This window comes from Ichthyophthirius multifiliis (assembly GCF_000220395.1).
Source record: "Ichthyophthirius multifiliis unplaced genomic scaffold scaff_1120509250080, whole genome shotgun sequence".
Lineage (NCBI taxonomy): Eukaryota > Ciliophora > Oligohymenophorea > Hymenostomatida > Ichthyophthirius > Ichthyophthirius multifiliis.
This window is the reverse complement of record NW_004087089.1, coordinates 34941-48174: the sequence shown is the minus strand read 5'-3', so window position 1 is coordinate 48174 and position 13234 is coordinate 34941. Positions and strand designations below refer to the sequence as shown.

At 18.3% G+C, this 13234-nt stretch overlaps 1 protein-coding gene across 1 annotated transcript, besides 16 other annotated features; it reads right to left on the bottom strand. All coding sequences in view use genetic code 6, as the record gives it.

Moving 5' to 3' along the window:
• Positions 1-1392: 1392 nt before the first annotated feature.
• Positions 1393-1431: a microsatellite.
• Positions 1432-3765: 2334 nt separating this feature from the next.
• Positions 3766-3801: a microsatellite.
• A 1436-nt stretch (positions 3802-5237) lies between these two features.
• Positions 5238-5294: a microsatellite.
• Positions 5251-5297: a microsatellite.
• Positions 5298-6860: 1563 nt separating this feature from the next.
• Positions 6861-6921: a microsatellite.
• Positions 6922-7396: 475 nt separating this feature from the next.
• Positions 7397-7430: a microsatellite.
• A 132-nt stretch (positions 7431-7562) lies between these two features.
• Positions 7563-7634: a microsatellite.
• A 10-nt stretch (positions 7635-7644) lies between these two features.
• Positions 7645-11186, bottom strand: IMG5_047010 (hypothetical protein; the record flags this gene model as incomplete). Its single annotated transcript, XM_004037593.1, has 6 exons — positions 7645-7919; positions 7997-8823; positions 8916-9064; positions 9108-9771; positions 9857-10757; positions 11003-11186. The coding sequence occupies 6 exons, from the start codon at positions 11184-11186 to the stop codon at positions 7645-7647; spliced, it is 3000 nt and encodes a 999-aa protein (XP_004037641.1).
• Positions 9773-9842: a microsatellite.
• Positions 10778-10891: a microsatellite.
• Positions 10878-10933: a microsatellite.
• Positions 10904-10953: a microsatellite.
• Positions 10906-10955: a microsatellite.
• A 462-nt stretch (positions 11187-11648) lies between the features above and the next one.
• Positions 11649-11701: a microsatellite.
• Positions 11666-11708: a microsatellite.
• Positions 11709-13076: 1368 nt separating this feature from the next.
• Positions 13077-13105: a microsatellite.
• Positions 13105-13146: a microsatellite.
• Between the last annotated feature and the right edge of the window lie 88 nt (positions 13147-13234).

Sequence of the window (13234 nt, the reverse complement as noted above, 5' to 3'; positions counted from 1 at the left end):
AGTTAAATTAATAAATGCATAATCATTTAAATTATTACAATTTATATGTAAATATTCTAAATTAATACATTTTTTATGTAAAAACAAATGAACAAACTAATTTAAAAAATATATTATAAATATAAATTATATTAATAATTTTTTACAGATTCTGAACAATATCCATCTTTGGAAATGTCCAAATTTATAAAATTTAAAAAATAATCCGAATAACCTAAAGCATAAATAACTCTATCTTCTATGAAATTATTCATTTGAGTATATTAATTAAATAAATCCTCTATTTAAAATGCTTTACTAAAAGGTGATTATTATAAAATATGACATAAACTTTTATATGTGACATTAGTATTTTTTATATTTAATTTAACTATTTATGTCTTTATTTCACAAAGTTTCTATTTTTTCATATAAAAAAAAATTAAAAATATATAAATTATTACTAGTATTTATTAATCCCCTATAGATTTTAAATTTTCAAGTTAAATATAATAAATATGTTAGCAATTATTTATTTTTTCACATAAATAATCGAACGTATTTCCTGTAATATTCGACGAACTTAAATTCAAAATTTTTAAATTAAAATATACAAAAATATCATTAATTTTATTCAACAAATCAATTTATTTTAATCCTTCTTCATTATTAGATTCATAATTATATTTTAAGTGCCTCAAAATGTTAACATCAGGTAAAATATTAATATAATATGAATAATCATTACTTTTCTTTTTGAAATCACTAAATTAGTCAATAAAATTCAATTTAACATATTCTTAATCGATTTAATTAATTGTTATAAAAATTTTCTTGCTAGGCATTTAAAATATTTATTCCAACGTTTATTAAATATTACTTAACTAAGGCTTATTAAAACTTAAAGAAATAAAAATTTATTTATCTCCCTGTTTATATAAATTCTATAGTTATTCTATAAGTTTAGCTTGTGTTTCTCCTGGAATCCATGGGAAGGCATCTATCTGAAAGTAACTTTTTTCAAAAAAAAAATCAGGTTTTTAATCGAACATTAATCTTATCAATTTATCCAAACTTTACATAACTCCATTTCTTTTAGAATACATCATTTCCATTATTTCGAAGTCTTTAAAATTGATCATATCTTTGAAAAATTAAGAATCTTTAAATTGATTATCTAATAAATTATTTGTTTATTCCATCCACAAAAATTTCAACTTTTTTGGTTCTTTGAAGAAAAAATCAAGAAAATTGCAATCTATATTTGTATTATTTAAATTTACAAAATAAGATTCTTCGAAAATCTTCGAAAATTAATCATTTTATATATTTAATTCAAATTATATATTAGAATTTTCTAAATTTATTAACCTGTTTAACTAATATTTTTATATAAATTTTAATAGGAGGTATATTTATTTATATAATATAATTTTTTTATTATATATAATTCTATTACTTTTTTTTCCTTCTTTTAATTAAGTAATTATAAAACAGGTACATTAATATACTATCTATAATAGTTAAGCATTGCCTTATAATCGAATTTAATGAAATCTTAAATCAATAAATATTAAAGACACACACTAATCTCTAAATTTGGACATTCATCAAAATAAATCAGCTACAAGTTATCTAAAAAATGAGTACAAATACAAATTGCTAATATAACTTACTCGGAAAGTAAAGTCTCAGAAATATTAATATGTTTAACACTCTTAAGCATCTAACAACTCAAAAAAAACCTACAAACAGAATAATCACTAATATTCATATTTCCCGAAAAGTCTAAATAGAGCAATTAATTATTATATGAAGGAAAAATTTTATAAAACTAAACGTATGCACTTTCAGTTGATTTTTCTCCTACTTTTGGGTTTTCAACAGGTTTGTTTGGATCTAAAGTTTTATTTGTATCTGGTATTTCCTTGTTTAGTGCTTTCTTTGATTATTCCACAACTTTTATATCACTTACTTTTTTTACATCTTTTTTTGAATTTAAAAAATTATCTAAGCTATCTTTGTCTTCATCTAAGTATTTTTTCAGTAATTCTTATATAGTTGCGCCCTCTACTGAAAACAAAATCCAAATTTAATCTATTAGAGATAAAGAATCTAAGAAGTTGTTTTCTATGTCCTTTCTGTATTAATATATGAAGTAATCATATTTGAAATTGGGAAGTTTTTTTATAGTTAAAAATAAATTCTGAAAATGGTTTTTTGTGTTCTAAAAATATTCCTTTACTGCTTATTATTTTACTCCGAAAAATGATAGTGTATGTTAATATAGGTTTTTTAAGATTTTTCCTTATTCAACAAAGTCTTCTATTGTTACTTTTGTTTAGAATTATTTTGGATATTTTTTTAATTTTTGAATTTCTGTGGCTTTATTAATTACTTTATATTAGTATTAAGATTCAGGATAATCTATTAATTTTTTAAAAAATAGATTTTGTTATTTGTTTATTTTTTTAATAAAATATTTTTATTTTTTAAATATATTTAAAAAAATTAAAAATGGTATTTACTTGCAATAATCGAATTAACAATAGTATCATAATTATCTTGAATTTTCATTTAAGTTTATCTCTAATATTTATTTTATAATTTAATAAATATTAATAATAAAATAAAATACTCTTTCATCTAATAAAATAGCTTTAAAACCTAACTTTTATTATTTTGCTTCTTCCCATTTAACTAATTCAAAAATATAAGAAAGACCTTATTTACTAATAAGTGCTGCCTACCTCAAATCTAACAAATGTAATTTCATATTTTCAGATAAAACTTCCTAAACAATATTCAATATATCTTTATCTTCTGTATAAGAATCTGAAAGTATAAGTTCCTTATAAAATAAATAAAAATAATATATAAATATAATTATAAATACATTTAAATTAGAAATTCTATTAGAATATTTTAAAGTATCAAGTACTCTATTATTAATGAGGTTATAATTTTCAACAAAAATCGGAAAAAGATCCAATTATTCCAAAATATTAGAATCTACAAGATAACCTAATCCTTTTTAAGTAATATTAGCACATCCTTTTAAATAAATTCTTTAAAGATTTTACATTTACTCAGAAACAGAAACTATTTATAAATCTTAATCTGAAAATGAAGTTTATTCCACACTTAAAATTTTCAATTTTAAATTTACTTATTAATCCTTAAAACATATAGCCTATATACCTCTTCTAATACTACTACACGCATTTTCAGATAAATCCAAATAAACTATATTTTAAACGTATTTTGATTATCCTATAGCTTAAATAATCTCTATACTTAATAATTTTTTTATTTCACAAATGCATCCAATATCGAAATGCTCACTAAAGTTTTAAGATTAACAAATCTACAAAAGACCTTTTTTAGTTACATTAACACATCCTAACATTAATATTTGTTATAATTGAGGATATTTTTGATTTTTTTGTACCATAGTCTATATTTCAGTATCCCCAAACTGTGATTTTCTAACATTAAATTTTTAAACGTATTTAAACAGGTTAGACTTTAATAAAGATTAGAAACCTACTTTTCCTATAAACAAGTTATTTTCAAAGCTCAAAGTATGTATATTATATGATAAATTATTTATCTAAGATTCTGTTATTGCTTTGAATTAATTAAAAAACTTAAGGTCATTATTTCTAATGTTTTTTTATACTTATTTTATCATTAATTCTATTTTAAATCTTTTGAACTTATTCTTGAAAATTTCCTCTATTTATTTGTCATCCTTTATTTTAAAATTAAATAATATTAGAAATTTTTATTAAAATAAATTTATATAAAATAATTATATAATAATCAATAAAATTAAAATAAAAATCTTACAAAAACTTCAAGGAAAGTAGAGTCAATAAAAATATTTTAGTCACATTTGATAGTTAATAAATCTTTAATAACTTATTTCTATTTAATAATAGTATCAAAAAAATTAATTAAAAAAGCAGAAGAAATCCTATTATTATTAATATTCAAAACTTCCAAATTATCCTTTGCAATATCAACAAAAAATTTAGTACATTGCTAAGTCAATTAACTTAAATTAGATAAATCAATCAAATGCAACTTTTAGATAATAATTTGATAATAAGTAAAAATATGGAGTATCAAAGTATCATTAACAGAATTGGAACAGCAATTCAAAATATTTATAATATCTAAAGTCTGATTAGTTTTGCTTATATTTATTTTTTTTTCTTAAGGAATAATAATTTATAATTCTTAGTTTTTTTATAATGCGTTAATATTATTTTATTTTTTTTCTTAACTTTATTATTCTATCATTTAGTCCACATATTATTCATATTGAATAATATCACTCGCTTTATTAAAATTTTCATATTTTTATAAAAGTTCGATTTGTTGTTCTTTTTCTGGTACATATTCAATCCCAAAAATCTAATAAAGTCCTTCCAAACCAAATTAAAAACAATTTTATAAATTCAACTTTTATAAATTAACCATTTCATACACTTTCATATTTATTTATTTGGCATCATTATTGCTAAAATTTGTATAACTTAAATCGAATTTTACAAGCCCACTTATTTTATTTCCATTGAAATTAAAATTTATTTTTTTACAATTTTTAAATGAGATTTTCAATAATTTCGGAAACTTATTATTCAAATTATTCAATAAATTATTTATAGTGTCTTTTATTTAAGTAGAACCCAAATTCAAATAATGCAAATTAGGAATTTAAGGAAATATATTAATATTACCAGAAAACAATTATTCAAAAGCCTGATCAGTTATTAAAGAACATTCCCTTAAAGCTAAATATTGAAGGGTCTAACAAATGTAATTGTTTTTATATTTTTAATAACTTTCTTGAGATATAACTTTTAATAACTTTTATTACTATTAACATATTTCACCTATCAACTAAATTATGTTACTGTTTACATTTGTAGAGCTTAAATTTAAATATGAAATATTATTTAATATTTAATTTCTTATTAATTCTTTTATAAAACCACTATCTACACCTTTAAATCCTTTCAAATCTAAATGTGAAATAAAATGTTGCTTTTAATTATCTTTAAGTAAGTCTTCGACGGGTAATTTCATAAGTCGATCTTTTTCATAGTTTGCAGGAGCTTTCCTTTTAAAAAATTCGACGATATAAGGGGTTAAAGAAATATCTATTTCACTACAATTATAGAAATTTATTTGTTTTAAAGTATCAATAAAAAAAATAAATTTTATTCCATTTAAAGTAATCTATTTAAAAAAAATTAAATATATAAATATTTATTTTTAAAAAATTATTATATAAATATTTATTTATATTTGTTTTTACTTATTTATTATTTGATATATCTAATCCTTCTAATTTAAAATAAATTTAATCTTAATCTCCTAATATGAAACAAATATTGTCATTAATACCTGTATTTGATAAGTTAAGATATTTTAATTTAGTAAGGTTTGATTATTATAAAAAGCAAGATAAATAAGTCGTATTTTAGATAACACAGTCTCTTATATTAAATATTTCCAAATTAGATAAACAGTCCATATATTGGAGATTTTTAAAAAATTGACAAGCTAAGTAAAATCCGTTCAATTTTAGATTTCTTAAGTTAGATAGAGAATAAAAGACCATATTTTTAAATGTAATTTTATTTTCTTTAGTAGAATCCCTATTTTTATAAGAAATAGTATTAATATTCGAAAAATAAAAATAATTTAAAGGAAGTTAATCAAAAGACTCACAAACAGTTGTATCAAAACTTAATTTTTATAAAGTGCTAATTTATGTTTTATCTTTTTTTTAATTTTTAATTTTTCTAAAAAAAAGCATTTCTTTTAAAATTTCTTAGGTTTATGAAATTTCTCCTATAGCATTTTTTATTTTAAATTTTTTTAAAGATCTTTAATTATTTTTTTAATTTTTTGTGAATTAAAAATATATTAATTAATTTTTTATTATTACTAAAAAAAATCTGATGTTGCAAAAACTAATAAATACTTTTTATCTTAAAAAAAGTTTTGTTTATTAATTTCTAAAGAGTTTCCATGTTCAAAGCTTACAATTTATTTTCTTAATAAATCTAAAAAGCTTTCAGTTATATATTCACAATTTTTTAAATATAACAATTTATTTTTTATTGGTGAATTATCTGAAAATTAACTTTCAGCGTCAATAATATCTGTTTTCTATTTTTTATTTTTTTTTTATTTTTAATAAAAATTAATAATAAATACTTCTTTATTAAGCCAATCTTCTATTACTTTTTTGAGGCCATCATCAATAATTGCACAATTGATAATTTTGATACAATTTAAATATTTTTTTTTATTCATCCTATTTAAAACTTATTCTAAGCATCTTTTGACTGACTATCCTGAACAACCATCAAAACAAATTTAATTTGAATAATAATAAATATAATCTATAGTATTTTCTAAATTCTCAAAGTAAGCATATTCTTTCAAATAAATTATAATTTTTATAGGATTAAAATATTCAAATTAATCTACAGTTTCTATATTTAGATTAAATTATTTCTCAAGAAAACTATTTATATCTGTTTCTTTTTATACACATTAGAAATATTTTATAAAAAAAGATGTAAATTTTTTTATCCTAAATTCCTTTTTGTATTTTTTGTACAATTATTTATTTATTTTATTTTTAGTGTTTTACTCTTTAATTTGTTTAGTATTTATGATTAAAATCAAGTGAATGTACGTCATATAAAATCTTTTTTTTTTAAATGATAATATTTAGTTTTTTTAAAAAAAAACATTTTATTCGAAATTTTAAGGTAACTCTCCAGCTTAAACATTTTTTGCTAAATCAGTTGCCTATCCTAAATATTTACCTGGCTATTATTTAGTTATTTCAATTTTAATTATTTTGTTTTAAATAATTGTGGTTTTTATATATATTTTTTAAATATTTTTTTTCCATTTTTCTTTTTGATTTAAAAATATTTTATTTAAAAACAGTACATAATTTAAAAAAAAGGGCAATACTTAATTTATAAATTAAAGAATAAAAATATTTTTTAACAATAAAAAGGTATAATATATGACATATAAATTAAATATATTTAATGTTTTTATTTAAATCTAAAATAAAAAGCTGTAAAATTAATAACTTTAAATAAAAAAATAAAAGATGTAAAATTATAATGTTGATAAGACAAATAAAAAAGAAGGAAAAAAAATTAAATGAAATTAATAAAAAAAAAAACGATATAATATAAAATATTACAAAATAAAAAAAATAAATATTAATTTAATTTTGTTAAAATTTTATTTATTATTTGAAAATAGTAAAAAATTATTTAAGATGTCATTTAAAATTAATTATTTTTTAAAAGTATAATGTTTTATTTAAATATTTACAATTTAAAATAAAGCTAATATAAAATAAAAAATTATTAATTAGTAAATTATTAATAATTATAAATAAATCAAAAAAAAAAAATTTAAAATGAAACATTTACATAATAAAATTTTATAATAAAACATATTTATTTAAATATTAAATATTTAATATTTTTATTATAATAAATTTTATGCTTTATAAATTATTTTACAAAAGAAAATAATATTGTATATTTATTTCAAAGTAGAAAATAATATCATATATTATTTATTTCAAAATGAAAATAGTTAATTTATTCATATATTTAAATGTATTCCACTTTTATTGATTCCATTAATTTCAGTTTATATTTTGCCAATGTAATAAGTCCTTATTTTTTTTTTCTAAAATCCTTTTATAATTTTATCAATAGAAATTTAATGTCTTTTATTAATAATCAAAGCTTTTTCTGGTACATCAGGGATCAAAAATCTAAGTAAATACTTAATAAATAAAAATCCAAATAAAAGAGAAATAAAAACAATAATTTAATATGATTTTTCAACAAGTTTTGAAGTATAAACAATTAAGCCTATTTTATATTATTTTAAAATAAATATATACATTTATTTATAAAGAAATAAAATATAATTTTTAATAATATAGTACCAGCATTTGCAAATATTGAGATAAAACTAATAATATCAATAATCAATAGCCAAGTTCCAATATTAGATGCCCCTGTAGGAATAGGTCTTTTGACAAAATTAAAGATTTTTTATCTATCAACTTGTATTTCTAAAATATTAACAACAAAGGCAATAAAAAAGCATAGAGGAAAACTCAACCCAAAAATAGTTAAAAAACTAAACTAAATAACAAGTTCTAAATAATCTGCAACTGTTCCATCTAAATCATTATTAGTCATATATGGTTCTTATAGAGATTATAATTCGACATAATTATCAATTTTATGAAAAGGGTGTATCACTTATTTTTCTTTTTTTTATCCAAAAAAACTTTTAGAAAATGCTTTTAAATAAGGGACTAGAATTTCTGGTATATTCTTTGCTATCATACTTAAAAAAATCACAACGATATTTTAACTTAACGTTTTGAAGCAATCTGGGGGTAACTTAGGGTTATATCTACATAAATTCAAATTCGGAAAAACATCACTTAAAAAAGCCACAAAAAGAGGAGAATTAAATGTATTGAAAAATTAAAAAAGAAATAATTTAGATATATAGGAATTCTCATATGACGATAATATTTTATGGTTTTCTACTTTGTTTAAATAGTCTCCTATTCCTGAATATATAAATGTGAATATATTTATATTTACAGCTAATAATATTGAACTAAATATATTTGGATCTATAAAACCTTAAAGGAATACAGGAGGACTCTATACCCATATATTCTTTTATTAAAATATATTTATCACAACATAAAATACTATAAATATAATTAAACAACTTATAATAAGAGCAAACCTATATATTTATATATATATATATTATTTTTATTTTTAAAAAAATATAATTATAAGCATATTCATATTTTAATTATAATAATTTTTTTTTACAATATAATTGCTTTTCTTTTAACAGGGGAAAAATATTCTTCATTTAATTTATCTAAAATAATAGATCGCTAATATGTACCTTCAAATTCAGGTCTTTCCGCTTCATCTTCTTCGAAATCCTATTAACCGAATTCTATTGAAAATAATACCTATATAATGTATAAATATTTTGTAACTATAATTTTTAAATACTTATTCTCTTTTCCACATTTCTACAAATAGAGTAGACCAAATAATAATAATAGCTGAAAAACTTATATTAAGAGCATTATTTAATTTATCTGAGTCTACATATGTTTTCAAAAGCTATACCAAAATAGAAATAAATCCTAAATAGCTTAAATGGAATGTATAAAATTCTAAAAACTTGAAATAAAGAGCAATTTTTTCTCCGAAATAGTCTCTAATAGAATCCACCTATATATGCCAAGGCCTTAAATAATTAAAAGCAGTTTCCTCAGAAACACTATCAGCATCAAAATCGGCTCCTTCAGCTTCATCCTCTAATAATTAAAACATCTACCTGAGCTCTTTTTCAGTATCAGTTGCTATATCTTTATCCACAATTCCACATTTTATTAAATCGTTAAAATAATCTTTTTTAGCAATACCATGTAATTAATAAGGATCATGTAAAGCAAAATATTCCTTCATTAAAAAAAATGGACTTCGAACTAAACCATTAATATTAACTTGTTTTACTATCATAGAATATGTTAGTTTTATTTTTTCCATATTCAAAAACATTGAACGATACTTTTTTTCATTAGTTTCATATTTTCGCCATAAAAAACTATCTGTTTAATCATTATTATCAAAATAATCAACATAAGCAGAAATTGGACGAGTATTTAATCTATATAAATATATATATAAATATATATATAAATATATATATATTATTTATATATATATAAATATATATATTTATTTTTATATACCTATCCCAAATATTTTATAGTATCTTTTAAGTTGAAAAAAACCCATTTATTTAATGATAAACTTCATTTGTGTCTCTAACTGCTTTTCTAAAGAATAGTTTATATAAAAACGCTTCATTTTAATCTACTATATTTTTTTATCTAATTTTTTTTTCTCGTTTATCTTATTTAGCTATTTTTTGTAATTTATTTATTAGTTTTTTAAAATATATTAGATAATCTAAATATACATAATAAGCTTCCCATTCTTCTCTAGTTGTAGATTCTGAGTCTTTTAAAATTTCTGCGTTTTCGTTTTCTTTATTAATACCTAGTTTTTCTGCTATTTCATTCATAAAATAATCAACTTGTAATTATTTATAAGCCAAATTAGCCCAAAAAACATCGTTATTCCATTTTTTAACAACTTCAAATAACATCTAAGTCCTATTTTCAATTCTTCTGAAATTCCTCTTTGTAACATTATTATTTTATTCAAATTAATTCTTTAAATCGTAATTTTTTTATAATTTCTTCTATAATTGCTTAACGCAATCCCTCACTTGTTTCTTCAATCTCATCGGCCTATAAAGTTTATCACAAGGCTCTAAACTAAACAAATCTGAATATCCTAGTTCTAATTATTTTGTTAATCCAGAAGATTTAGCCTCTTTTTTAAAAATCTATTCATTACCCTTTATTAAAATAAAAATCTCTTTTCCATCGTTGGATAAAAAACTACGAGTATGAAAATGTGCTTTTTTTGTCAATTTTTATTATATAGTAAATCTTACTAATGTCATAAAATCTTTAGGAATATTATTTTTACATATCCAATCATTTTAAAAATATGTATCTTTTTTACCTTTACCGGCCTCATGTTCTTCTAGAAAACCGCCTTTTGTGAGTTTTTTCTTTATATCTAATAAGAATTAAGTGAAAATATAAATATATATATAGAAATATATATTTATAAATATAAAAATATATATATATATATATATATATATATATATATATATATAGATAAATATATACTACATATATTTTATATATTTTTATACATAATATTTTTTTTTATATTATTATTTATTTTTTGTTTTTAATATTAATTATTTATATAAATTTAATAATTATTTATATTATTTCTTATATTAATTAAATAACCTTTAAATTAATCAGTTTCTTTAATAGAAATTTGCATTAATAGTTCATATAATTTTTTTTCTTCTTCTAAATCAAAACTTTAGAATTAATTTGAAGAATTCATTTTATTAGCTTTTAATCTATCATATTCTTTTTTATATATTTCCCATTAAGTTTTTTCTTTTTATTTTACTTATTAATGCATAATATTTTCATTTCGATTAGCATTATTTTTTTTCTTTTTCTTTTTTTAAGACTTCGCTTTTTTTCGTTTTCATCTTCATATGAATCCAACTATAAAAAAGAATATAAAAAAGCTTTCCTTTCAGCCTATAACTATTACTTAATATACCCATCATCTGTTAAAACATTCAATAATTTATCAAAAACTTATTCAGCATCCTAGAACCTCACATAAGGTTTTTTAGAAAACATGCTCTAGTCTTTCTAATCGGGATTATGAAAGATTAAAACCAAATCAGCCATGCCAAAATCATTATAGTTTCTTGAAACTTCCTCATACTCATATTTATTTAGGAAATTATCAATTAGTACTTTTTCTTCTTTTTATCTAAAATAAGACTAAGTTTTGCAATCAGCTATATTATTTTGCATATATCTCATTATATTTTAAATTAATTCCTGTTCTTTTTTATCTTATTCAATATTTTTTTTATTTTCTTCTTTTTTTTTTTATTCAGTTGTTTTTTTTTTTTTTTCAATTGTTCCTTAATCATTTTCATTATTTTCAGTTTTTTTAGGGTTTTGCTTATTTTTTTATACTAAATTTTTGTCAAAATCAGGATTATAACGAATTAGTGTATAATCATATGATGGTAACATTTTTTTTACTACTTTTTTATTTTGTTTTATTTTTTAAGTAGCAAAATATATGTATAATTTATAGATTTTTAAATTTTTTAAATTTTATAATTTTTATTTTAAAAAAAATATAAAATAAAAAAAATAAATATATATTAATATTTTAAAAAAATATAAAATATTTCAGTTTATTGATATATACATATATTTTTTAATTTTATTTATATATAATCTTGTTAGAACTTAAATTTAGATTTTTTAGATATTTTATTTTATTATAAATATTATAGTTATAAATAAATAGATATATATATTATATAAATTAATTTTATTTTTTTAATAAATCTTGAACAATATTTTCTTTAAGAATTTTATTAACTTTATATTATTTAATTTATAAATACTTTATTTTGTTATGTACATTTATATTCGAAATAATTTTTTAATAAACAATTACTTTATTCAATCTTGTTTTTTCGTTAAAAAAACTTCCTAAATAATATACCAGTTTTATTATTGATTAAAGTTTTGCAGATAAATATTTAAGCTGTTTATAAATTTATCATAATTCATTTTTAAATTCTTATTTTTCCTCATAAAATAATTTTAGTCAAAAAAAATTATTGAAAAAATATAAAAATTGTATGTTCGACAAAAATCAAATGAATAGATACAAAAATTGGTTCAAAATATCAATTTTAACATTATTATTTTGTATAATTATACTAAAATGACATAAACAACCAAAATAATTAATTAAGATATCTATTAAAAATAAATATGAGAAAGAAGAAAAAATCAGAATAAAACGTTACCAAATAAGATACAATAAACATTAATAAATCATAATAATAATATATGCTAGTAATGATAAAATTAAATTTAAATTAGAATATAAAGAGATAAGCAATGAAAAAAAAAAAACATAAAATAGAAGGACTAATATATGAATAAAACAATAAAAATAATATGGATTAAACATTCATTAAAGTTACTTATTTCATTTTATTAACTAAAAAATTAAATTTAAAATTATAACAAAAACAAAACTATAATAAACAAGGAAACTGGAGATAAATGGTAATGTATTTATAAAACAATTAAGGAACTAAAAGCATAATTATGAAAAAAATTAATTAAAATTTAATCCAAAATTAAAAATTTTATAAAACAAAAAATAGATATTAAAACAAACATTTAGTATTTAAAACATATAAATATATAATATATATAAATAAAAATTACATTAAAAAAAGAAAAAAATCTACGAAATAAAAAATAAAATAAAAAAAATTAAAATAATATAAATATATCAATATATATATATATATACATATATATATTCTTTTATAAAATATAAAAAATTATAATTAAATTTACATTTTTTTTATTTTTTTTATAACTAAATAAGCAAATATATTAAATTAATAT